Here is a 25220-nt window from a genome sequence, read left to right as displayed (position 1 = left end):
ATATATATATATATATATATATATATATATATATATATATATATATAACTGAATCACTTTGCTGTCTACCTGAAACTAACACAACATTGTAAATCAACTATACTTCAATAAAAATAAAATAGAAACCAACTCATTATAATAAATAATTATAAAATTATAAAAACAACTCATTAAAATAAATAAAACCAACTAATTCTCAGCCATATTGCCTCACAGTGTTAAATATCTGAAAGGAAATTTAAAAAGGCTCCATCTGATGCCTGCTATGACAAGGTGATTTGGTTGCTGCTGCTTTTTCATTACCTCATGAGTTTACTCATGTTTGAATATTCTAAATGAGATTACAGTTCCATCTCTATGCTTGTTGCTGTGAAGGCTACCTGACATATCCATCATGTTTGGAAAATTCAGTTCTTCATATAGGCCCTTATTGGACCTGATGAAAAGGTAAAGCTTGTATGCATCTGGGCCTGAGCAGAAACTGCTTCCATGAATATACCTGATAGAAATATTTCCAAGGAATTTATTTTCAAAAAGATATCCTATGGGACATTCCCAAATTCGATGTCCAAATTCGATGTCAGTGCCCCAGCCCTCTCCAAATTAGCTATGGATACAATATGACAGACAGTTCGTCATTGCATATGTCCCAAAGGGTTGTCACCATTGATTCCAACTAGGTAATCAATCTGTTAGTATGTAATGGAGGCATTCTATTTATCCTTTCCGAAGTTACCTTCCCTGTGCAATTTTTTTTCTTTTTGTATGTATGGAGCACCAAAATATAAACAGGTTAAAACCTTGGCAGTCTTTGCTATTCAGAGCTTAAGACTGCCATAGGTTTTCAACTGGCAGTAGAATGAATTGTGGCAACTAAGAAATTTTACTCAATTTTGAAGGCTTCCACTGTGACTCTCACTTAAAGATAGGTGTTAACATGAGAAGTATATACTTCATAGTCATAGATACTTTCTGTTACCTTATTCCCTCCTGAAATTCCCAGAATGACAATAAAAAAATACATAAAATGGCATACACTCGTAAAGTGTTCAGCATGATGGTTTGATTTACATATATTGTGAGATGACTACCACAACAGGTTTAGTTACATCCATCATCTCATATAGATGCAAAGAAAGAAAAGAAAAAACAATTCTCCTTGTGGTGAGAACTCTCAGGATCTACTGTCTCCATAACATTCTTATGTATCATACAGAAGTTTAATGCTGCATTCTATACACATGTGAACAGCCAGTGTTCACCAGACATAGAAAGTCTCTAACGCAAATGCTGAACGAAGGGAAAAAAGAGATAGAAGAAGTAATGCACAAAAAAGCAAATAATCTTTAAGAGCCCAGGAAAGATAAACGAATATATTACATCTTTGAAATAAGAATCAAATGTCTGGAAAACAGAACATCTGATAAACAAAACAGCACTTGGATGTTAACACTCTCTTGGATGTTAATGACATAATAGCAAAAATGGAAAAATTCAGCAGGAAGAACAGTAAATACCAGGAGAGAAAAGAAAAGAAAAGAACTAGATCTGTCTAGAAACCCTAACTACAAATTTCCCAGAAAGAATACTGAAAATCATAGGGGAAACTTTTCAAAGAAAAAATACAAGAAAATTTCCCAGAGGTAAAAGATATTAGTTTTGTGTTTTAAAAAGTCTACAAATATACAGCACAAGAGATGAGAAGAAATGAGCACAAAGGCAGTTTATCACTATGAAATTTCAAGACACTAGGAACAAAATGATCCTACAAACTTTGAAAGAAAAAAAAAAAGAGGTCACATAGAAATAATTGAGAATTAGAATAGCAAATGACTTTTCAAGAGCATAACTGGAGTCTAGAAAATAATGGAGCAAGTTTATAAATTCTGAGAAAAATATATTATAGGTTGGAATGGTATACATACGTGTGCGTCCAAATGATCAAGAGTAGAAGAAAGACTTCTCATACACCCTTATACTTTAACCTATTATATACTTTTCTTAGGTGTATAGAAGCTTAATTCTTATATAAAATTTTTCCTTTGTATACAGTTTTTTCATGAAACGACTGAAAGATATGCCCTACCAGAATGAATGAATACTCTAAAAGATAAGAAAAAGAATGCAGAAAACAGGAGGTCCAATACAAGAGACATGCAGTAGGAATCCCTTGGAGGATGGTAAAAAGAAGCCCCAGGAAGGAAGCTGTGTAGGAGCTCAGGCAGGAGCTAGAACACAGAGAACTCTCTGGGACATGTCTCTAAGAAGACACAAGGACAGGATACTTGAGTGCGTAGCATTTAGAGGAGAAGAGTTTGGGGATGAATTAGTGAAAAGTAGTAGAAAATGATACATAAAAATCAAGACATTCACTAACTCTAGGAGAAACAAAGTTTAGTAAGAAAAGAAACAGAAGCAGAGCATGCTAAGTGACTCAACTCTCAAGAGAGACACATGTTGTTAGAATAATATGAACTCTGAATATCAATATCAGTATTGATACACATACACACACACACACACACACACAGACACGCACAAATGAATTTATATATAAAACAGAAAGAGACTCACAGACATAGAAAACAAACTCAAACTTATGGTTACCAAAGGGGAAAGAGAGGGAAGGAGGGATAAATTAAGAGTATGGGATTAACAGATACAAATTACTATACATAAAATAGAAAAGCAACAAAGATTTACTGTATAGCACAGGGAACTACTGATATATTCAATATCTTGTAATAACCTATAACATAAGATAATCTAAAAAAAATACATAACTGAATCACTTTGCTGTACACCTGAAGCTAACACAATATTGCAAGTCAACTATGTTTCAATAAAAAAAGAGAAGAATAAATAAAAGCAGTTATTTTTGAGAAGCAGAGATATGGGAAAAAAACCCACAGGACTACAGGTTTATATAATTCCTGTGAAATGATCTGATCATTGTAACCAGGTATATGTATTAGCTTTGACTAAAAATTAAGTTAAAACTAAAAAGAGCTAAAGACATTTAAATCCTTTTTATTTTGTCCTCAGTATATGATAGTTAAAATAAACACTTACAGTGGATGTGTACACTCTTGAATATTGCACATTCTTCTAATAGGTTTTGGCTTTTTGTTGGCCTCACAGAAGCTACGATGAACCATTTTATTATCACTTTTCCTACGGCATCCATATTTAGTGTACTGGAAACCTGGTAAGAGAAATATATTTCTTTGGATTTAATCACTTATTCATTCCATCATACATTTGACCATTCACTCATTCATTCATTTATCAAATATTTATTGAGTCATAAGTCAGGCACTGTTCTAGGTGCTGAAGTTTCAGAAGCATATTAGTTAAATAAAAATTAAATAAACAAAAATCCTTTATCTTTAATAAATATTACAAAGTATTAAATAGCAACTGCATGCTTGTTAATAAACTAGACCCTGATAAATAGTCTCCTGTGAGAGTCAGATATGAAAACTATGGCGACAATACCCAGTGACACAGGCTTCTACAGAAAAGACATATAGAAAATTGTAGGTCTCTTTGAATGGCTTTTCCCAACAGATGGGAAAGGATCTGTTCTTAAAAGCCTTGAATGTCAGACAAATGTTTGGACTTTATCCAGGGAGTTACTGAAGGTCTCCACAAGCACTGACTTAGACGTTTAAAAAAATATGTGTATATATTTTTTAATTTTGAAAAATTTCAAATCTACAAAAAACGTGTAAGGAAAGCACAATGAACATGTTATATGCCTTGCATCTAGGTTAACTTTGTGTTACCATGTCACCATATTTGATATATATTTATATATATATTAATTATAATATATAATACACATACTATATATACATTTATATATAAAATGTTGCTGAACCATTTGAGAGTAAGTTGCTGACATCCTGATTCTTCACTTCCAAATACCTCAGCTCATAACAAGCACATTCTCTTACATAACCACAGTATAATCTTAAAATCAGAATATTTAACACAAATATAATACTATTATCTAGTATAAAGATGATATTCAAAATTTATCAATTGTCCCTAGAATGTTCTTTATAGAAATGCTTTTCCAATCAATGATCATGCACTGCATTTAGTTTTCACAGAATTAGTTAGGAATAGTTTCTGAGCCTCTTTTTATCTTTTAATATTTTTGAAATGTATAAGCCAGCTGTTTTACAAAATGTCCCACACTTTGGGTTTCTTTGTCAACTAATGATTAGATTCATTCAGGTTTTCACTTTGGGCAAGAATATTACATAAATTATGTTGTGTCAAATATCATATATTAACGCATATATGTGGAATCTAGAAAATGGTACAGATGAACCGGTTTGCAAGGCAGAAAGAGAGACACAGGCGTAGAGAACAAACATACGGACACCAAGGGGGGAAAGGGGTGGGATGAACTGGGAGATTGGGAATGACATATATACACTAACATGTATAAAACAGATAACTAATGAGAACCTGCTGTATAGCACAGGGAACTCTACTTCACTTCGCTGTACAGCAGAAACTAACACAACATTGTAAAACAACTATACCCCTGTAAAAAAAAGAATTATGTTGTGTCTTTAGGGTAACACATTAGGAGACTGAAGGATCTGAATCAGGGAAATAATATAATTCTACTCAAATTCATTCATTCTTCCATTCGAGAAAGATTACCCTGGAAATAAACGAAGAGAAGAAAATCAAATTTAGTTGGTTAGTTAAGAGACCTTTGCAATAATCTTCCCTTCCAAAGTTGTGAAGGAAATCTGGTGAGGGAGGAATAGATCTGGTAGATAACAAAAAAGTGTATCTGATAAGTCTTGTGACCAAGTAGATGTTGACAATACAACAGAAGGGAGGATCCAAATTATATAAGCATCTTGTGATGAATAAATTGTCATTTAAAATAATTATCTAAAAACATTTTATGCCCCCTCTGGAGAAAAAAAAACTTTAAAAATACATCCTTGAATTTAAAATTATGAAATATTTACCCAGGCATTCCCTATACAAACAACAAAATAATTTCTTGTTCTCAATTATTCAGTATCATTGTGAGAGAATTCTGTCTAGGCCAGTTCCATTCTGGAGCATTTGTTGTTCTGAGCTAGAGGAATGGATGATGGCAGAGATTGAGAAACTCTGAGAACAGCTTAATGGATCTACTCTAGAGAGAGCAGAGAGGCGGCAGAAAGCAGTACAAACATGTATGAAGAAGCCAGACTACCTCCCTGGGTTTGTATCTCATGGCCCCAGGCAAGTTACTGATCTTCCCTGTGCTTCAGTTTCCCTATCAGTACGATAGAGGTAATAATAGTACTGACCTCATAGAGCCATTGTGAGCATTCATCATTAATATGTAAAATGGTATCTGGTACATAGTGCAACTAAGAGCTCTTTCATTATTAACGCTGAAAAGAAATGCATAGGTATGGAAAGTAAAAGTGGAAAAGAAGAAAGGCAAGAACCAGAGGACACTGAATTTGGGAGAGTCTGGAAAGAGTAAAGTGACTAAGGGTAACACTACATGGATATGAGACAAGGAGGAAAGGCAAGGGGATTTTTAAGAAGGTCTACCGCTGTTATGAATGGATTCCTATCCTTTGTAGATCCTGAGATTTCAGTCAAAATGCTTTGTATTATTCAGTTTTGGTTATAGTTGGTGTTTCTCAGATTGTGGCCTCAATTAGAGATAATCCTTAAGGCAGAAGGAAGAAGATTGGCTTTTATATGAATTACATTTTAATATAATAAATGTGTTCAATTGTTACCTCCACCACAGGGTTTGGAACACTGAGACCAGCTCTTCAATGCCCACTCAAAAGTATCTAATTCTTCCTGGATGACATTGTTGTTGTTGATTGTAGGTGCAGAGTCCTCATGGATGATGTACTTATATGTCAGGCTAGAGCGCGTATCATTCTCTTGAGGTATAATCTAACATACACATGAAATAGATATGTAAATCACCTGAGAGAGTATTAAATTTGAATGAAAAAATTACAAATATTTCAGAATGTGTATCTTATTAAAATTGGAAGAATTTCAAGTAGCTTCTAAAAATAGAATGTTTTTCTATCACTAAAGTACAGGTATGCCCTGTTTGAGAAAAAAAAAAAGCAAATATATAAAATATCTTGGCATTAAAAAGTAAAAAAAAATCCACCAAGGAGTAAGAAAAAAATTTGTATTATAAAAATAATAACCTTACAATAAAATTCACCACAAATTTCCTCAAGTTATATATCTCCTGAGTGTACTTAAAAATTATTGTTTGAAAGACTGTTTTGTTATGATAATAAAGATAGTAATGTTCCATCCAGAAAATATAGACATCATGGAAAAATATAAAGAAAATAAAAATCATCCATAATTCCAGTAAACCAGAGAAAACTAAAGTCACTTTTATTATTTTGGAATATAGCCTCAAGATATCTGCATATTATCTGTGTGTGTGTGTGTGCGTGTGTGTGTGTGTGTGTGTGTGTATACACATACATACTTTTCTGGTCTTGCTTATTTCACTTAATGTGTCACACACATTTCCCAAGACAGTAAATATTCTTTGAAGACATACTTTTAAATGTCAGCATAGTGGTTAATCCTAGTGTGCGTTATTTAATCATATAAATGAATATTTATATTTTATCCCCAGTTTTGTGATGATTTCTGATTCTCTTTAGTATGCTAAAGGGTACAAACACTTTTTTATAGCTCTCATAATAGACTAGTGAATGGCCCTTCAGAACAGTTAGAACAATTATTACTTTCACGATGAAAGTATATGACAACGCCCCCATTCAGCACTGCATATTATATCACTTTCCTCTTTGTTAACCGAATGGGCAAAAGATTGTTGTCTTGTTATTTATTTGATAAATAGTAAAGTTTAATGGTCACTTGTATTTTGCCCACTATGTGTTGCATGCTCATGTTAAGTCCTCTTTTTTTTATTGCTATACATACCTTTTTTTCCTAAATAATCTATGCAATAGGAGTATTAATCCTTTTTATAAGAAACTTTGCAAACATATTCTGTTCTTTATTTGATTTTTAGTTCATTAGCAAAGCACTTTTTTAAAAAAATAGTTTTTAATAACTTTCATGTAGCTTTTATAGGATTATATCAATTACACAAAAGGAGAAACATGTGCAGTTCATTAGTGTTTTAAACTAAACTTTTAGAAACAGCTTTTGTTTGATACTAAACCCGCTAGGGTGAAGGATTTGGTTATCTGGGTTCTCTTTTTTCCCCCTTAGTCTTTGTTTTTAAAACAGTATTAAAAATTGAGCATCAATCCCTATATTGGCCCTTATATGTGGCTAGATGTCTAAGGTTTCAACCCCAGGTGGCCTAGCTGCCATGCTCTGGGGCTCCGAACCTGGGGTTCCAGTCTTTCAGAGAGGAAAAGAAAGGCCATGATGACAGAGCACAGCTTGCCCATAACCCCTGTCCTAGCTACACATTTCCTTCTTATATCGCCAGCCCACATGGCTCCCTGGGGTCACACTAATATCACTGGCAAAGACTTAAGGCAGGGCTCTGAGGCCAGACACCTGTGCTCCTGGAAAAGAACGCTCTGTCGTTACATACGAGTAAAACAGAGCTTCTGATCTCCAATCATTCAAACTTAAAATAATCTAAATAAAAGTTTGATTAATGTATATTTTCCTATAAAGTTATCTAACCTAAGGAAGAGAATGAGAATCTAGAAATAAGCCCACTTAAATGTGGACAATTAATTTCTGACATCGATGAAAAGGCAATTTAATGGAGAAAGGACAGTTTTTTCAACAAATGGTGCTGGACACTGTGGTGGCTTAAAAAATGTGTCCACAAGTCTTTTGACACTTTCCCTCTCAATAAATGGAGCTTAATTCTTCTCCCCTTCAGTGGGGGGCTGGACTCAGTGACTTACTTCTAGTAAACAGCAGCAGACATGAAAGGATGTCACTTCTAAGATTAGGTTAAGACTGACTTTTGTCTTGGTTGCACTCTCTCACTTTCTCAGTCACTTGAATCACTCACTGTTGGAAGCCAGCTGTCATGTGGACAGGACACTTAAGCAGCCAGTGGGCTCATGTAGTAAGGAACAGAAGCCTGCCAACCACCACGTGAAGAAGCCTGGGAGCAATCTTCCAAGGCCTTTCAACAACCATGTGACTGAGCTGGGAACTGAAAAGATTCTCTGCACTGGAGCCTTGAGGTGACTGCCACCAGAGCTGAGAGCATCCTCATGAGATTCCCTGAGCCAGAACTAGCCAGGTAATAAGCTACTACCAGATACCTGACCCAGAGAAACTATGAGATAATAATGTTGCTTGTGTTCAGCCACCAAGTTTGGGGTAATCTGTTATGCAACAATAGATAATATGGACACCCATATGCAAAACTAATAACCTAACCTAGACAAAATGTATATAAAAATTAGCTTAAATGGTTCATAAATTTAAATGATTAAAATGTAAAACTTACCAAAAAAGGAAAATATTTTGACCTTGGATTCGGCAAAAAAAAAAAATCTTATATAATAAGAAAGTCTTGATCCGTAAAAGGAAAAATTGATAAATTGGACTTCAATAAAGTTAAAATATTTTCTTTGTGAAAGACACTACTAAGAGAAGGAAAAGAAACTACAGAGTAGAAGAAAATATTTGAAAGCCACATTTCACAGAGGACTTATATATTGAGTGTATATAAAGAACTCTGAAAACTTAAAAAGAAAAAGGCAACCTACTTTAACAATGGGCAAAAGATTTGGACACTTTATCAATGAGAAATAATTTTCAAATTTAAAAAAAGACTTAGAACTGAGTGGGAAGATTTGATTTTAGATTAGTATAATATTTTTACAGGGAATCCGATAAACACTGGTATACAGAATCTAACAATATTCAAATTAAGTTGATGGCTTCTGCTTTCATCCATGAGGAAGTAATAGAGTTGCCTTCCTGATATTAAAAAGAATAAAACTGGATAGAATATTTGAGGGAATTTTTTCTGCAATAAATAACATGGCAAAGGACAATGATCCCTGTGAGAAGAGTAACATGCCAGGCGGGTCCTGGCTTCCTGACAGGGCCACGTCTGGACCCTGGTACTGGGAGCTGGAGCCCAAGCCAAGACAGCAGTCTCACTGAACTGAGGAGGGTGGAGTTCTGGAACTTTCAGGGCAGGGCACTAAAGAAAAGGGGGCTTTATGGAGGGTGGTCCAGAAAGCTGCATGGGTCTGAGACTGAGGTCTGGTCCGTGCATGCCCAGGCCAAGACACCATGACGTCTGTGAATGAATGGCTGCTGCAGGGCTGAGAGCAGCACAGAGATACCTGAGGACAGGCAGGGCTGAGGGCCCTAGGTGTTCTTATGGCCTCCTTAACACTTCAGGTATTCAGTTAAGGCACCAGAAAGCCATGCCATAAAAATAAGAACAAAATTGAAATACACCAGCCCTAAGAAAGGATAAACCAAGCCTCAAAGGATTAGTGGGAATGGACAATAAATTAACTACCAGACAGACAGTGCTTTTAAGGAAGGCAACATAAACCAAATGCCCTACAACTTATCATCTATACTGCTCAGTGTACAATAAAAAAGTGTAAGAAGTATGAAAATCTGAACCATAATCAAGAAAAAAAAAAAGCAGCCCATAGAAGCAGACAGTATGAAATCTCAGGACTTAGAGGAAAAGTTGGACATAATGAGTGAAAATACATGGACATCTCAGCAGAGAAATGAAAATTATAAAAAAAGAAAAAAGAACCGAATGGAAATTCTAGAAAACAAAAGTACACCATCTGACATGTAAACTTTACTGGATGGGCTCAATGACAGATTGGAGACCACATAAGACAGTCAGTGAACTTGAAAACAGTTCAACAGAAATTATCCAATTTGAAGAACAGAGAAAAGACAAAGACTACAAAAGGATTGAACAAAGTCTAAGGCACTTGTGGAACAATTTCAACTGGTTTAACATACATGTAAATGAGTCCCAGGAATAGAAAAGAAAGAGATGGGGAAAAAAGCATAAACTTGAAGACATAATGGAAAATTTACCTCAATTTGGTGAAAAACATCAACCTACAGAGCCAAGATGCTTGGTGAACCCCAAGCCAGATACATACAAAGAACATCACAAACTAAGCACGCCGCAGGCAAACTATGAAACAAACCAAACCAAAACAAAAAGGAGAAAATTGCAAAATGCAGCCAGAGAAAACTGACACATTAAATGCACAGCAGCAACCTAAATGAGGTTGACTTCTCATCATAAATAACAGCTTCAAGAAGACAAATGCTACATAAATGAGTCAAGACAGCTCCTGTATATTGGGCCCTAGGTTGCTTATTTATTCACAGCAAGTTGAGACCCACCCATTAGCTCTAAAGCCAGCTGGCACCAAACTCAGATTTTCATATATCCAGTTGTTTTAAATGTAGCCCAAAAAAGTAGATTTCTAGCCATCTGGAGCCTGCTGCTTGCTTTGCACCCCAAATCCACTAATTATAAATAAGACTTTGTGGCCATCAGGACCCCAAGCTGCTGCTGCTACCTTTTGGAGTTCTCAGACCCAGAGTCTCCCCGCTGTGCTGCTGAGTGACATCACCTAGACACATTAACCCCTTCTCGAGTTCCCCTTCCCTCACGAGTTACCTTGCCCTTGTCTCCCTCCTGATGGTGGCCCCATAAGCAAACCTGCTAAGGTGCCACCCAAACAATATGTGTGGGTGCTACTGCCACCTCATGGTCATATCTATTTCCTAGATCAGCCCCCAAATTCCTGGAACTCCCTACAACAACAGAAAAACATCTTTCAAGTGCTGAGAGAGAGAAAAAAACAAAACAAAAACTAGCCACTCCCAATTTTGTATCTAGTGAAGATATCCTTTAAGAATGAGGGTGAAATAAAGATGTTTTCAGAGAATTGAAAGCTGAGAGAATAATTTGCTAGCATGCATACCCGCACCACGAGAAATGCTAAGGGAAGTTCTTTATATTGAAGGTAAATGATACTAGATGGAAAATCAGATTTACAGAGAAAAACGAAGAGCATCAGAGATGGTAAATATGTGGCTAAATATAAAAATCTATTTTTTCTCTTGTCTTTAAAACATAACTGATTACTAAAATCAAAACTCATAATACTGTATTATTTGGTTTATAACATATATATAATAAAATATATGACAAAACTGCCCAAAGAATAAAGAGGGGAGGATACATGGAATTATAAAAAACAAGCAAGGTAAACACGTTTTGAGATAAATTAATGATAAAAATATAAACTAAACCAACTACATAGTGAGCCTGTAATGCCACATACCAAGACAATAACAGGATCATGTAAAGGTCCATCGGTGTGAAGAGTTTCAATGTCATCTTCAATGTTATAATCCCATTCCACGCCAAGATCTATGAAGGTCTTCGACTTGGCTTCCTCCCCTTTGCCATTTAAAATATAGTGGCCTGTAGCCTGATTCTTAATTGCTGAAGGATGAAAAATGAGTAACCGGCATACATTTTATTTTATCATATTACAGCTTTGAAGATCCATATTAAGTCTATCCCCTTCTATAAATGAAAGACTGTGTTTATGAGCATCAAAGCAATCAAAATGAGTGTTACTTCTGATAGGACTCCTACTTCATTCATTAGGCATTCAAAATTCTCAAGAAGCATTCCTAACCAGTTAAAAACAGTGGCAAGATGGTTAAATAAGAAATAAAAATTAACAAATATTCCCATTTGAAAACACTGCCGAAGAGGTCAACAGTTTCTTACCCATTCATCATATACATTTCCTCAGGAAGGTGGTAATATTTTTAAAATACAATTAATATAAATGATTTATGCTAAGACAGAATATAACATAATGTCTTTTTTTTTTACTGTGTATCTCTTTCAAGTTAAGGCAAAATATTATAGGTACTCAAAACAGTTGAACTAATTTTTAGGCCAACAAACAATTAGTCCTTATGAACATAAAATTCTAAGGTCACATTACCTACTTATATGACCAGGAAAAGCTCTTTACTGGTGATAGAATTTGTAATATACTATAGATTTAGTATACCTTATAAAATAAAATGCTTTCTCTAATGCATAAAAAATAACAAACGGGATTTCAAAGTTTGGAGGTACATCGGCATTTAAAGATGTTAGGAAATAAAATTTCAAAAGTTGTTACCATTACCGAAAATGTGCAGAAAACATGAGTAGTTTTAGTTAAATGCATTTATTCCCCTTGAAATTTTTAAACTAGTCTAATTTTTCCAAGGAGAATAATCTGAACTCTAGAATCAAAAGTAGGGAATTTCAGTTACTGGAGAAAGAAATAACAGCTAGACAGCAGAGACTATTTTGGAATCTAGTAGTGAATATACTTTAAATACCAAAAAGAAAAAAATTCTACGAAACACCATAAAACAATCCATTTTTTAAGTTACAGAAGTTTAGAAAAGTAATTTACTATAAATTTTCATAGGTTTGACAGATGTGTCAGTTTCAGAAATCTTCTTAGTGCTTTTATAGCTCAAGGAATATGTGAAAGCTATGTTTACATTTGTACATTCACTTTGAATACAAACCCCTTTAGAGTGACATTTCTACGTGATCCTCTCATAAAGGAGGAAAAGAATCTTCTTTTAGAAACTATAAACAGGATAATTTGCAGATAATAAACAGAAAACATGCAGAAAATGAATCTGCATGTGCCAGTCAGAAACTGGACACATAACAGATATCAGGAAAATTTTTATTGGACTAGTAAAATCCAGATGTGATTGCTTTTCAGTCAAAGAACTTAAAATGCACTAAAAGAAGAGGCATGCAGTATGGCACCAACCAAAATATCAGAACTAATTTGTCAACATAAATATGGCAAATTTTTCTGATATTATTCTTAATTTAGTGCATTTTATTAACATTTATTTTTCTCATCTCCTAATACAGAGCAAAAATGCATAACAAATTCAAACCTGTGAAATTATTTTTTTCCCTCATGTCATGATGAACCAACCCAGGTTTCACCAAAAGTTAAAACTCTAGTTTTGAATATTTCTTATTTTAGAGAAAGAATAGTTGGGAGAAATGACCAACAAAAATCACATAATAATGCATTTACATATAATTTTGAATTTTATGTGTATATATAGAGATACATACATATGTATCTCTATCTATATATTATTTCTTTGACATTTCTATGTTTTCAGTGCATGTTAAAGCAGAGCCAGCAGACAGAAACACTTACCAAGAATATGAGGAGAAGCCTCGTCTTCTTGGATTAACACATGTCTAGCACCAGGGGGTATATCAAACATCTTAAGGTACCCTTGGCATGTGTAGTAAATATTGGAGGGAGCAAAGAAGAAAACAAAAGCAACAACCATGGTTAGTCAGGCATTACATTCTAACTGCTCCTGTGTGCAGAAGAGGGCATCCATAAACCGAAAGAAGCAGTTTCAGAAATTAATTTCAAAGCATTGGTAGCTTTTGTGACATCTGGCATAAGATCAGAGGAATCTTTTTTTTAATTAAGTTGAGGAAAAAAAAATTAATCTAGTTTCTAGCCCATTAGTCACTTATTTTGTGCTGACCTACAAATTGTATCAACAATAATTCAGGCAAATACTATACTCCCCTGTGTCCCTCCGACGTGATTTTAGTTTTCTAAACCATTCTTTTGAATAGGGGTCCATTTTTAGTGCAATTAGTTGGTGAACTTCTTGATATATTTTATCTGTCTATATACTATTTTAAAAGCCTAAGTAGCAAGTATAAACAGCTGAACTTCTAACTCATGAAATATCTTCAGATTTAAACACCTGCTTTATTCTAAAGAAATTACAAAAGAAAAATCCCTGAGTAGCTTTCATTTATATTGTGATCAGCAATTAATTTGAAAGCCTTAAACAAGTTTTAAAGGGGAATGTTTTAAAATATGTGCTGTAGATTTGGTTGGAATATGTCTGCAGTTTATGTTGTGCATTGCCTCTACACGTACCCTAAGTTCAATCTTCTAACTGAGAAATCACAAAACGAATATGCTGATTAGCTTGTCTTGGGTTTTAAAATCACATATCGATCGTATTGCAGTCATTGTCTTATATAACAAACTTTCTTAGTATTATCACGTGTCCTAAAAATTATCTTAAGATCGTTTAGAATTAAGATCCTAACCATAACTCAACAATAATCAGGGCAAATAGAGAAACCAAGATGTTTTACCTCGCTTGTAAGAAAAAAATGAATATAGGAAGATTATGCAACTTATACACCTTCATTACATCATGAAACCTATAATTCATATATTACAAGTATTGACAGAAATTCAGTTATAAATACAAAATTGCTTATGGAATCAGAAAAAAATCTGTTTTTCTGTCATTTCCTATATTGACAATTATTACCTTTGTGTAGATTTACCTAACTCTTTTACAATATTTATTAGTGTCTTAACTAAATGGAGTGGTCATTTTGGGGTCAGGGTTTTCAGCACCTAAGCCTGGGTGATACTCAGTACCTGAAATGTACCACGTTTGCCTGAGTGCAATAGCTGGAAGTAACATGCTTAAGATGTCAAGTATAGCAAAACAGCTTGATGCCATTTATGGATGCCCATCTTTCTGCAGTTTGCTACAACTTACCCAGTACATTTTTAGCTTCCCTTGTTTCAGCAAGAGAAATATTACGAGCTCCTTTGGGTAAAGTGAAGGCGCCTCTCATCTTCCCTTAAATAGAATGTCTTTAATTAGTGGAGGGTTCATGTTTATCAAAGTCTTGCTGTTTCATTGACTATACTATAAGCTATATATATTTTATTAGGTAATATATAAAATATGTTCCATAATTTTATATGTTGAAGTCAAAATGCATTTATAACACTTAGCTAATGCCAGTAAACTGTTAATAGTCAATGAAAGTAAGACTAAGCGTGAATGAGAAATGATATAGGTGATTTGAAGTTGAATACTTGCAGATTTCATTTTCCAGCAACTTGAATTCTTTACGGCACCTCTTGCTTAAATTTTTCCCTGTTGGAAAAGGTTAATTAGTCTATTGAATAACTACGATGATAACATTAGTTCAAAGAAATGGATGTTAGATTATCTTCAAACAGTTTGAATCTGTATGACTGATTAAAGCTTTCTTCTCTTCTTCAGAACTTGATTCACAGGTTTAGCATAATTTTTGGGGTATCTGAAAAAAAGTATCACTGCCTTTTATTACACATAATATAGAATGGATAATAATGGTAAAAACCATTTTCTTTACATTCATTCACTCTGGGAATAAAAAAATTAATTATTTTACACCTAAACAAACAATACGTAACTGCAATAAAGAAAGCACGGTGAATTATTTCACATTAAGATGGAGAAAATCACGTTACTCCACCAAAACCATTGTATATGTATATAATTCTAATTCTGTTTGCTTTATTAAAATAATACAATCAGCCAGAAATGGCAATATTTGATTTTTAACAATTTTCCAAGTACAAAGCATAGTAAATTATCACACAGGAATAGCAAAGATATCAGTAACTAGAGTAGGGAATGCTTAAGAAAAACACATTAGAATATAGTCAACTACCTCTGTCTAGCTCTAAATATATCAAAGAGCAAAGCTGATATGTGTGGAAATGGCTTGCGCTGCGTACCTGGGGTATAATGGGAGCAAAAAGAACTAAGAGAATTACTCTATTTGGATAAAGAACGGTTTTTTATACTTCTTATTTTTCTAAAAGGAAAAATTAGCGCTATGACAATGTGCTCAAAGTAAACCAAATCTTTGTTTTTGTTTTGTTTTATCTTGTTTTCTGTTATTCTATAAGAGACTATATCTTGGATGTAAGAGAAGCTTTTCAAGGGAAGCCTCACATTAAATTTATCTTTAAATGCTGAATTCTCAGAGACATTTGTCCAATAAATTTGTGGAATAACTGAATAATATTTGTTACAAATTTAAAGAAATTATTCAGTAATCAATGTTTATATCTAAGTCTTATGAAAATTCCAATGAATTATTATGAAAATACTAATAATTTTGCATATTATTTGCTTTTGGTTCCATCTGACGAACCTTCACCACATGCCTGAGTCCAGGCCATTGACTGTGTAACAAGCAGAGAAATTCAAACACATAAGCAATTATACCTCAGGTTATTTTTTGGTTGTATGTACCTCAAATTTGTTTGATATAAACTTGTAAATATTATGTGAAATATAGACCCTAGATTTATAGATTTATAAATAGGATAAACTTGTTCACTTATAAAAGAAGCAAAATGAATGTAATATTTTTAAAGTTGTATTTAAAGTTTTATAGTATTTTTAACTTCTGATCAACAATTTATGTGCAACAGAAAATTCAAGATAAGCATTAATTCTAATAATTAGGTTTAATGCATTTTATTAAGGACACAGAATTAAACAAAACACAGATTTTAACTAACTACTATAATTGATATTGGTTTTATTTGTTCCTTATCTACATTTAGTAGGTTTATTTTTTATCATGGACACTATGAGTATGAATTGTCAAAGTTGTTAAAATAATTCCTTAAAAGGTAATCTGAATAAAAATAAATCAGCAGCTAATTCTTTTATGTTTATAGAGAAAGTGCGCCATTCCTAAAAGAAGTCTCAGACAAATGCAAATCATGGAGAAGGATACTGAATTCACGAGAGACCTCATCTTACCAAGTTTCCTGGGTGTTCTGGTAAACGTCCCCTTTACGGTTCGACAATGGGAATTATCTCCTCCACAGACCCCACACTTATCCTCGACCTTGTTAGAACCGATTTCTTTATCACAGCCCACTTTCTGGGGAGAGAAGATATTAAGTGTAGCTAAGTTTAACGTGCCAAGTAAAGGTCAGCCTCCTGGAGAATGATACACCATTTGTTTCATCATCGGCCCACAGACAGGAACCAATATTCCTCTCCAGCTCTGATTTTTAATCCCTCAGTCTTTTAAAGAACTACTATGAAATAAAATGACTTGTACTCTGGGCAGTAAAGTATAAATTTCCCTCGGTCTAATGAAGTGTTTCCCCTGTCATACATAGGCAATCATCAAACATGTGTGGAACGCAGAATTTGTAGCTGATGCTGAGGAGACAAAATTAAGAGGCGTTTCTCCCTTGTTGCCTTCATATTTATAAAGATGGATACTAAAATAGTGAGTTGTCTATTAGTACGGACTTTACAAGTTGGTAAGGGATGTGAGACAAAACATCACAGATGTAGTGGAGATTTTCATAGTGCCCTGAAGGAACAGACGGTGTGGAAAGGCAATTCAAGAATAAAAAGGGATTAAAACAGAGCCACAGAAGTCATCAAAAGTGGGTTCAGGTAATAATATGTGAACCATACCTAAACTAATGGAAAGTTAGAGTTGTATGTTGGTGAAGAATAGTGAAAGATCTGCAAATCACAGGCTGTGGAAGGCGTTGAATATCAGGCAGAGTTTATATTTTCACGTTACTTTAACAGGGAACTACTGAAAAGTTTTCTGAACTGGGGTAGGTCCTTAATATAAATCAGTGTTGCATAATGATAATGATACTGCACTCATAAGTTTGGGATGAGAGTGAGCAGAGAAAATACCGACAACATATACATTTAATGCACCAGATACTGTGGGAGGTGAAAGATGAACAAAACACAGATTCTACTTTAGGGAAATTTTTGTTCAGCTATGAGGCATCTGCGAATTTGAGATTCTTTTATATAACACTTTAGTTATGCTGAAGTGAAAACGAATCAAACAGGAGCAATGTGTTCGGTTAATAAGGATAATTTCTTATCACTTTAACCTGTGAACATGAACAAAAAGTAAACTGCATTAAAAAAAGATTAAATGGGCAAAAGACAGTTTTTGCATCTTCACTAGTACTTTTGTTCTGATGTGGAACTCAGTGTTTAAACTTAGAATTAATTGGAAGGTGAGACAGGGAGAGAGAGAAGTTTCTATCATCTTTTAAACAAACGATAAAACACATTTAGCATTGAATTTTTTTTTTTTGCCGGTATGCGGGCCTCTCACTGTTGTGGCCTCTCCCGTTGCGGAGCGCAGGCTCCGGACGCTCAGGCTCAGCGGCCATGGCTCACGGGCCCAGCCGCTCCGCAGCATGTGGGATCTTCCCGGACCGGGGCACGAACCCGTGTCCCCTGCATTGGCAGGCGGACTCTCAACCACTGCGCCACCAGGGAAGCCCTAGCATTGAATTTTTAAAAAAGACTTGGTATTGTATTAGTGGATGGCTACTATAATATACTCAAAGCCAAGGCATGGTTCCCAAGTTGTATTCCCAGCCTTGAGGTATCAGAGGAAGCCGCCAAAAATGCATTTGGCTGGAAATTAGGAAAACTAATTAAATCTTGATTTTGCCAGTGACCAAAGTTTGATTTGATTAATTGCAATTTCTTCCCATTTTAGCTTAGCTACTGAACTATTCATAGATTCTCATTGTAATGTGATCTCAGATAAGAGTTAAAATATTTTTGAAAATATGCAGATGAATGAAAGGAAAAGTAGAATTGCACACTACTGTACGAAGCTTTGGGGGAAGCAATCTGAACTCACCACACACTCTCCGCGCACACATATGCTGTATGGGTCTTTGTAAGAGCAGCGCGTTCCGTCATGCACCAGCTGTTTCATATAAGCAACATCTCCAGTCTCTTTGGATTGACAGTAAAGGTGGCATCTTTTCTTGGCTGCATAAGATGGAGGATTAAGTCGACTATTTATGTAAAATGGTATATTTGAACAGTATAGCTTATTTTGTTTGTAAAATATACAGTTTCAATGTGGTTTCCTGAAAACAAATTGTATAAATAAATAAAGAGTAGGGGAAAAGTATGCATACTTGGCATATTTGTTTAAACCAGGGTGACCCTACACTTTGACATCTAAACTGGGATAATTTTGACAGTGAAAAGGGGCTCTATTAATAATATACACAGGGACAATAGGTATAAACTGGGACTGTCCCAGGCAACGCAGGTCGTATGGCTGGCTACCCTAGATTTAACCACAGCTGTTCAATAAATTTCATTCAGCATCAATTTAGTTTTAGTGACACTTAGAGCACTGAAAGGGTTTCTCTTTTTTTTTCAAAAAAAATTAATTTTATTGAAGTATAGCTGTTTTACAGTGTGTTAGTTTTAGGTGTACAGCAAAGTGATTCAGTTATACATATACATATATCTATTCTTTTTCAGATTCTTTGCTCATATAGGTTCTCATAGACCAAGCTTACCAATTTTATAGTTTCATTGCCTGTCTTCATCTATGCCATGACCTCATTTCTCATTCACATCTCAAAATTAAACTTTCAGAACTCTATTGCAACAACGATCAGTGGTCTAATGAACTTGTATAAGATGACCAGAAGTTGAAGTATTGTAAGCATTAGTAATATAAAAGTCCAACTACTGTCTGTTCTGCAAATGAATATATGTTTAATACTAAATATATGTTTAATACTAAAAGTTTCACCATGGTAGTGTGAGTCTTTCCAAAATTTATTACATTCCTATTATATGCCAAGCACTGACTTACTCTTTGATTTCATTTTCCCCCCAATTTTGTTTTCCAAACACAGAATGACAACTTGGTGAAAAAAACCCTGCGGTATATACCAAATACCAAGATGTGCATCCTCTGCCCATCCTCATTTCTGTATTCCCACTCATCCCATTGTAATTAGATTCTGCCACTTTTCTCCTCAGCCCTATAATAGTCTCATGTCTACTCACTTCCCATCTCTTCCCCGTCTTAGGGTTTCTCTTTTGTTTGACTCAAAGGCCTAGTATAGTTTTTGCTTCTTGCAGGATCTCATTAATTAAATCTAAGTTATGTGACTCACTTCCCCAAAATAAATCAAAATAATGCATTGCAATTTTGAATTCCTACACATATGCATCTTTCCTTTAAAACAGCTTTTAAACTGAACTCAGCAGTGTATTATATCACACAATAATTCTGTAACTAATCTTTATTCACTCAAGTAAGAAATATGTCAAGAAGTTCCCATTTGAACAGATTTAACCGAAAATTCAGGGGTAAGAAGTGAAACATGACAAGGGAATTTCCAAGTGTATTTCTTGATAACCAGTGTACAGTACAAAAGTAAAAGGTTATGAAGTGCCTTTTGTTATTAAATAATGGTCTTTGTCTTATTCCTGACTTGGTTGTAAAATAACTATATTTTTCTCTAGTTATTCAGAAAGGAAGGATCACAATATTCCAGAAGCATTTCCTAGTAGAGGGATTTCAGTTGCATGAGGAGACTCAACATCTCTCCCAGGCGTTGCTTTCTACTTGTCTTTCCAGTAGTGACGGTGGCAGTGCTGCTTCCCAGGAGCTATGCCATAATTCTCACCTCTCTAGAGAAAGGCGTATGTTAGCCTTATTCTTGGAAACCCGGGAGGACCTACCCCTATAAGCACCAAGTTTTCTAAGTTACCAAGTAGAGATCAAGAGTCCAAGGGATTGCATGTTGACAAAGCTTAAGCTCTAAGTAACCATCCACACAGCAGGAAAAGCGAGGGCATCTTACTCACAGTCGGGATGTTCATATGGCAACCAGTGGTGTTTGGTATTCTGGTATTCAAAGTGGGAGTTACGCTGCTGGCACTGCTGGGCTCTGAAGTCCTCAAAGTGTTTTTGGCATTCTTCTGTATTACAAAGCTGGTACTCAAAATTAACACCAGGACAATCCTGACCACCATTGATGGGCCTAAAGAAAAGACAACATTTAAAAAGGCCTTTTGGCTCTGGTCCAGCAGTTGAAGCTTGCAGACACAGTGCTGGAGGACAGAAAGCCAAGGCTTCTGAGCTGCCAGCACAAAGTGAATGAACTCATACTTCCTACTTTCAATCCCTTTCCGAAAGCACTATCCTCTCCCTGCTGAGGTTTGGTGGTGGGAATTCCCAAACTCAACTTACATCAGTATATTTTAAAGCAGTGTATTTTTCAATACACTGCTTTAAAATATTAAAGCAGTGTATTTTAAATGCACAGCAAAAGTAAACAAAAAACAGGTATATGGTCTCAGGAAAATTATATTTTATATCATGTATAAAACATGTAGAAGCAACCCAAAGAAACACTGATCACAGCTCTATGCCTCTGTTTCCTAATATGTAAAATGAAAATAATAGTCCAATCTTCCTTGGAGGAACACTGTGAGGATTAAATGAGTTAGCATGTTTAAAACACTTAGAACAGAGTGTGGCTCATGGTGAACCCTCGCTGTTCTAACTACTATAAGGATAACTTTTCCCCCAACAGTTCGTTGGCCTTCTTTCACCATCTTCCCGTCACCAGCTCTGAAGTATTCTTCTCCTAACTCGGAAGTGAGGGAGCCTCTGGTTGGTGTTGCTCCTGCCGGCAGGCCTGACCTTCCTCCAGCGGGTCTCACAGCCTTGGTGCCCAGGTCCTAAGAGCACAGCCATCTGCTTTCCCCGCTCAGCTCCTTAATCCTCCTAAACAGCAATTTCTTTAACAATCTCTAATCTTAACCATGGACTACTCTTCACAAGATTGATAAATGGGGATTTACCCAAAATAGAAACTTAAACCGTTAGTTTTCATGTTCTGTGTTTTACATGTACTTCAAGAAACAGAGCATTAGCGACATGACATTGAAGCATTTTCTGGTCTATCCCAATAACCAGAATGACAGGAGTTATACTCACGTTGGATTATTGCACTGGCGTGTTCTAAAGCGAACACCAGTTCCACAGGTCCGGGAACAGGAGCCAAATTTGGTCCATGATCCCCAGTTGCCATCTTGTTTTTGCTGATTAGCATTCTTCCACATGCAATGACCCTTATAGCACCACTTAGGGAAACGACACAAAGCAATCATGAAAATCGGGCGTACGCGAAAGCTGAAGTTGTTATACAAGAATCACCAAGCGAAGAACTTCATTTCTTTTTTATTTTCTTTTTCAGGCAAGAATACACTTAAAACTATCTCAAAGCAGTGCCCTGTACACTGGGTAATTTAGACTTGCATTTTTAAGTATAAAATTAAAATTAAAAAAATAACATTCACTCAGACAAGGTTTTAAATGACACATTTACTAGTAAGTATCAAACATCATAATCAATAAGGATGATCTGAGCACCCAACTTGCCCAGTAGGTGCTATTCTACCCTTCATCCCTCATTATCTATATTACTGGAGTTTTTTAAGGGCAATCTGCTCCCCTTTAAAATAATGACAGGAAACCATATGTCTTAATTTAGAAAATAATTAACATATCTAAAACATATATAACTTTCAAAACACTTGTACATAATTGTTAAAATTTTCCTTCACAATGATTCTGAGAGATATATGATCTTTACCTTTCTGATGAGGAAAACTGGGACCCGGAAAGGACCATGAGTAGTGTAAGACTCTCTGACCGGAAAAACTAAGTGGGGAGTGCTAAAACATGGATACTGTAGAGGCCTAGAGCTTACAGTACCCAGCACACAGCAGATGCTCAAAAGGTGTTAGTTCTTTTCCCTTCCAACATTTTGACTCACTTTTTTATCGTACATACAATGAAAGTGTTTCTTAAAACTCAATTCTGGGAAATTGAAACATAACACAAATATATTTAGGGAAGTTGGATGTTCAGAGTTGGTTTACAGAATACCTTTTTCATAAAGCAAAAATGAATCAACTCATTGTTGCTTCTGTTTTTTCAGTCAGAAGTCTGTAATACTGAATACTGAATTTTCCCAAAGCAACACACTGTACAAGTTTAGCATAGTGCCTAAGAGTTTAAACGTGAATAATGGGAGATTTTATTATTATTATCATGTTTGTAATTCTCATAGCAAGTACAGTTTATATACATTCGAAATAGAGCTTTAAAGGGCTTCAGAAGACCTAAAAGCTATATAAATCTTCTTTGCCAGGTTTTGGTCCTATCTACAATATCTTATTTCCAAACTAGTCAAAGCTCTTCAACTTGAGCTCTTAACATCCCTTTGTTTTGGGTTTCATGATCTTTCCCCTCCTGAGTAGCGTAGCTTGGCACTGGGCCAGTTTCTGAGCATTTGATCCTCACTACGTAACTTGAGATTGAAACTTCTGGGCATCTTTCCCCAAAGAGCAAGGCCAAATCTTCTGTACAAGTTCACATGACTTTATTTCTGGACAACTTTCACAAGGAATGGGATGCCAGCAAGTAAATCAAATCCCATTAGGGCCCAGATACTCGGCTGAGCTGCCGCTTCCTATTCTATCAGCAGGGCGCCGTATAGTGGCCTCGAAGATGTCAGGTCCTAATCCTTAAAAGCTGTAAATGTTACCTTATTTGGAAAAGAGTTTTTGCAGATGTAATTAAGTAAGGATTTTTAGATGGGGAGATTATCCTGGATTATCCAGGTGGACCCTAAATGCCATCACATGTATCCTTATAAGAGACGGGCAGAGGGAAATTTATACACAGAAGAGAAGGGGGCAATGTGGCCACAAAAGCAGAGACTGGAGTGGTGCAGCCACAAGTCAAGGAATTCAGTCAATCACCAGAAGCTGGAAGAGCTAAGGACAGATTCTCCACTAGCGCCTCTGGAGAGAGTATCATTCTTCCCACACATTGATTTCAGCTCAGTGAAAACTGATTTTGTTTTTCCAGCCTCCAGAACTGACAGAGTAGTTTTCTGTTAATTTAAAACACTGAGTCTGGGGTAATTTGTCATAGCAGCTATAGGAAACTTGTACACAGTGTTCATGCATTCCCACAATGAAACTTCATGTGCTATGGTTTTCTTAAAAATGACGATACATGTTATTTAAAGATGATTATTAATGCAACGTATCTTAAATCTTTATTGTATAAATAGATTATACTCACTTTTCCAGCAGCACATTCGGTCCCATCAAGTGGGGGTCCTTTTTTAGTCTTACAAAAGTAGGGATTATCAGGATGGCTACACCAAAGCTGTTTACATGGGTCAAAGGTTCGGAACTAGAAGAGAAAAAAACCAAACTGTCAGCGACATAGAGATGGAATGACTTGTACCAACAACACCTTCTACACAGTTTCTTCATGTCATGTTTTTTGCATATTTTAATTTCAAGTTAATAGTCAAACTTGTGGCATGTTAAGAAAACAAACAAACACTGCCTAAGAATTCCAAGTAAAGAATACTTTCCTTCCACTTTTCTAAAATAACACTGATAAACAATGATTTGTCTGGGGTTCTTCTGTTGACTTTTCTATTCTTTATGCCATTTCTATCTTATGGTTTTCAAATAGACAATATTGGGATTTTTAAAAGAATGAGTAATTATTATGAACATTTTAAGTATGAAAACATTATAGTGGTTTTGCAGCTCTCAAGCCATCAGAATGGCTTCTCTTTAACCCTGAATGGATGAACCAGTCAGAAATAAATAATAAAAATGCCTATCATAATGAGCCAACTAAAAGCAGAAAATATTTGTGAAACTTTCTGTGTAAGATAATGTATTCCAGGTATAACAAAATATACAATACATTCATATAGTTTATGAAGTACTTTCCATATATTTGATCTTCATAACAATCCGTGGCTGAGAAATACGGGTTATAAGGTAAGAATATAGTTATGGATACAATAAGACAGTAACAGAGATAGACCAGAATCTTAGTCTTCTCACTCTTAAGGATGTCTTTCATTTTCCTAAAACACTACATTATAATATCCAAATGTTAAGCACACACAGTTGTGTTACTGTTTCCTCATCCGCTCTCTAACAGTAAATATCTTATCACTCTTTAGATAAATTTAAAAATATATATGTATATATATCAAACAGCAGTTTACCCACATCTTCATTGCCTACACCACTAATTATCCAGATACAGACTCATGGTCATAGCTTTTTTTTTTTTTTTTAATTAGTACTCATTTTGGATCTGGGTTTTTTGTTCTAATTCCTATTACCTAATGCAGAAACTGTAATTTTCTACACTAGTGAGCCAAAGCTTTAGAATTCTCAGGTCAGAACGTTATCGCAGGTCATTAGGAGCTGACCGTGTATACCTTACAAACAAACCAAATATCTGTATATATCTGCATATGGAGGAATTCAAACAGCAGATCAACTTCTTTTGATGAAATACTTTTTTTTCTTGCTTTAACAAATAAAGCTTTCTCCAACATATAAAAAGCCCTATTTACCAGATGTGTGACTTAAGCAAG

General features: G+C 35.1%; 1 protein-coding gene across 1 annotated transcript in view; it reads right to left on the bottom strand.

Annotated features, from left to right (window-relative positions):
• Window positions 1-25220, bottom strand: part of ADAMTS3 (ADAM metallopeptidase with thrombospondin type 1 motif 3) — a 289216-nt gene that overhangs the window by 9632 nt on the left and 254364 nt on the right. The window contains exons 11-19 of the mRNA XM_029235930.1: window positions 23888-24001; window positions 21728-21873; window positions 20590-20765; window positions 18605-18738; window positions 16717-16840; window positions 13263-13343; window positions 11334-11497; window positions 5781-5946; window positions 3073-3205 (exon numbers count right to left, since the gene is read on the bottom strand). Coding sequence (XP_029091763.1) covers window positions 3073-3205; window positions 5781-5946; window positions 11334-11497; window positions 13263-13343; window positions 16717-16840; window positions 18605-18738; window positions 20590-20765; window positions 21728-21873; window positions 23888-24001 — 1238 coding nt within the window. The remainder of the gene's footprint in view (window positions 1-3072; window positions 3206-5780; window positions 5947-11333; window positions 11498-13262; window positions 13344-16716; window positions 16841-18604; window positions 18739-20589; window positions 20766-21727; window positions 21874-23887; window positions 24002-25220) is intronic.

Source organism: Monodon monoceros, unplaced genomic scaffold, assembly GCF_005190385.1.
Source record: "Monodon monoceros isolate NGI ecotype Baffin Bay Population unplaced genomic scaffold, NGI_Narwhal_1 Super_Scaffold_20, whole genome shotgun sequence".
NCBI lineage: Eukaryota > Metazoa > Chordata > Mammalia > Artiodactyla > Monodontidae > Monodon > Monodon monoceros.
This window is presented reverse-complemented; position numbering and strand designations above follow the sequence as displayed.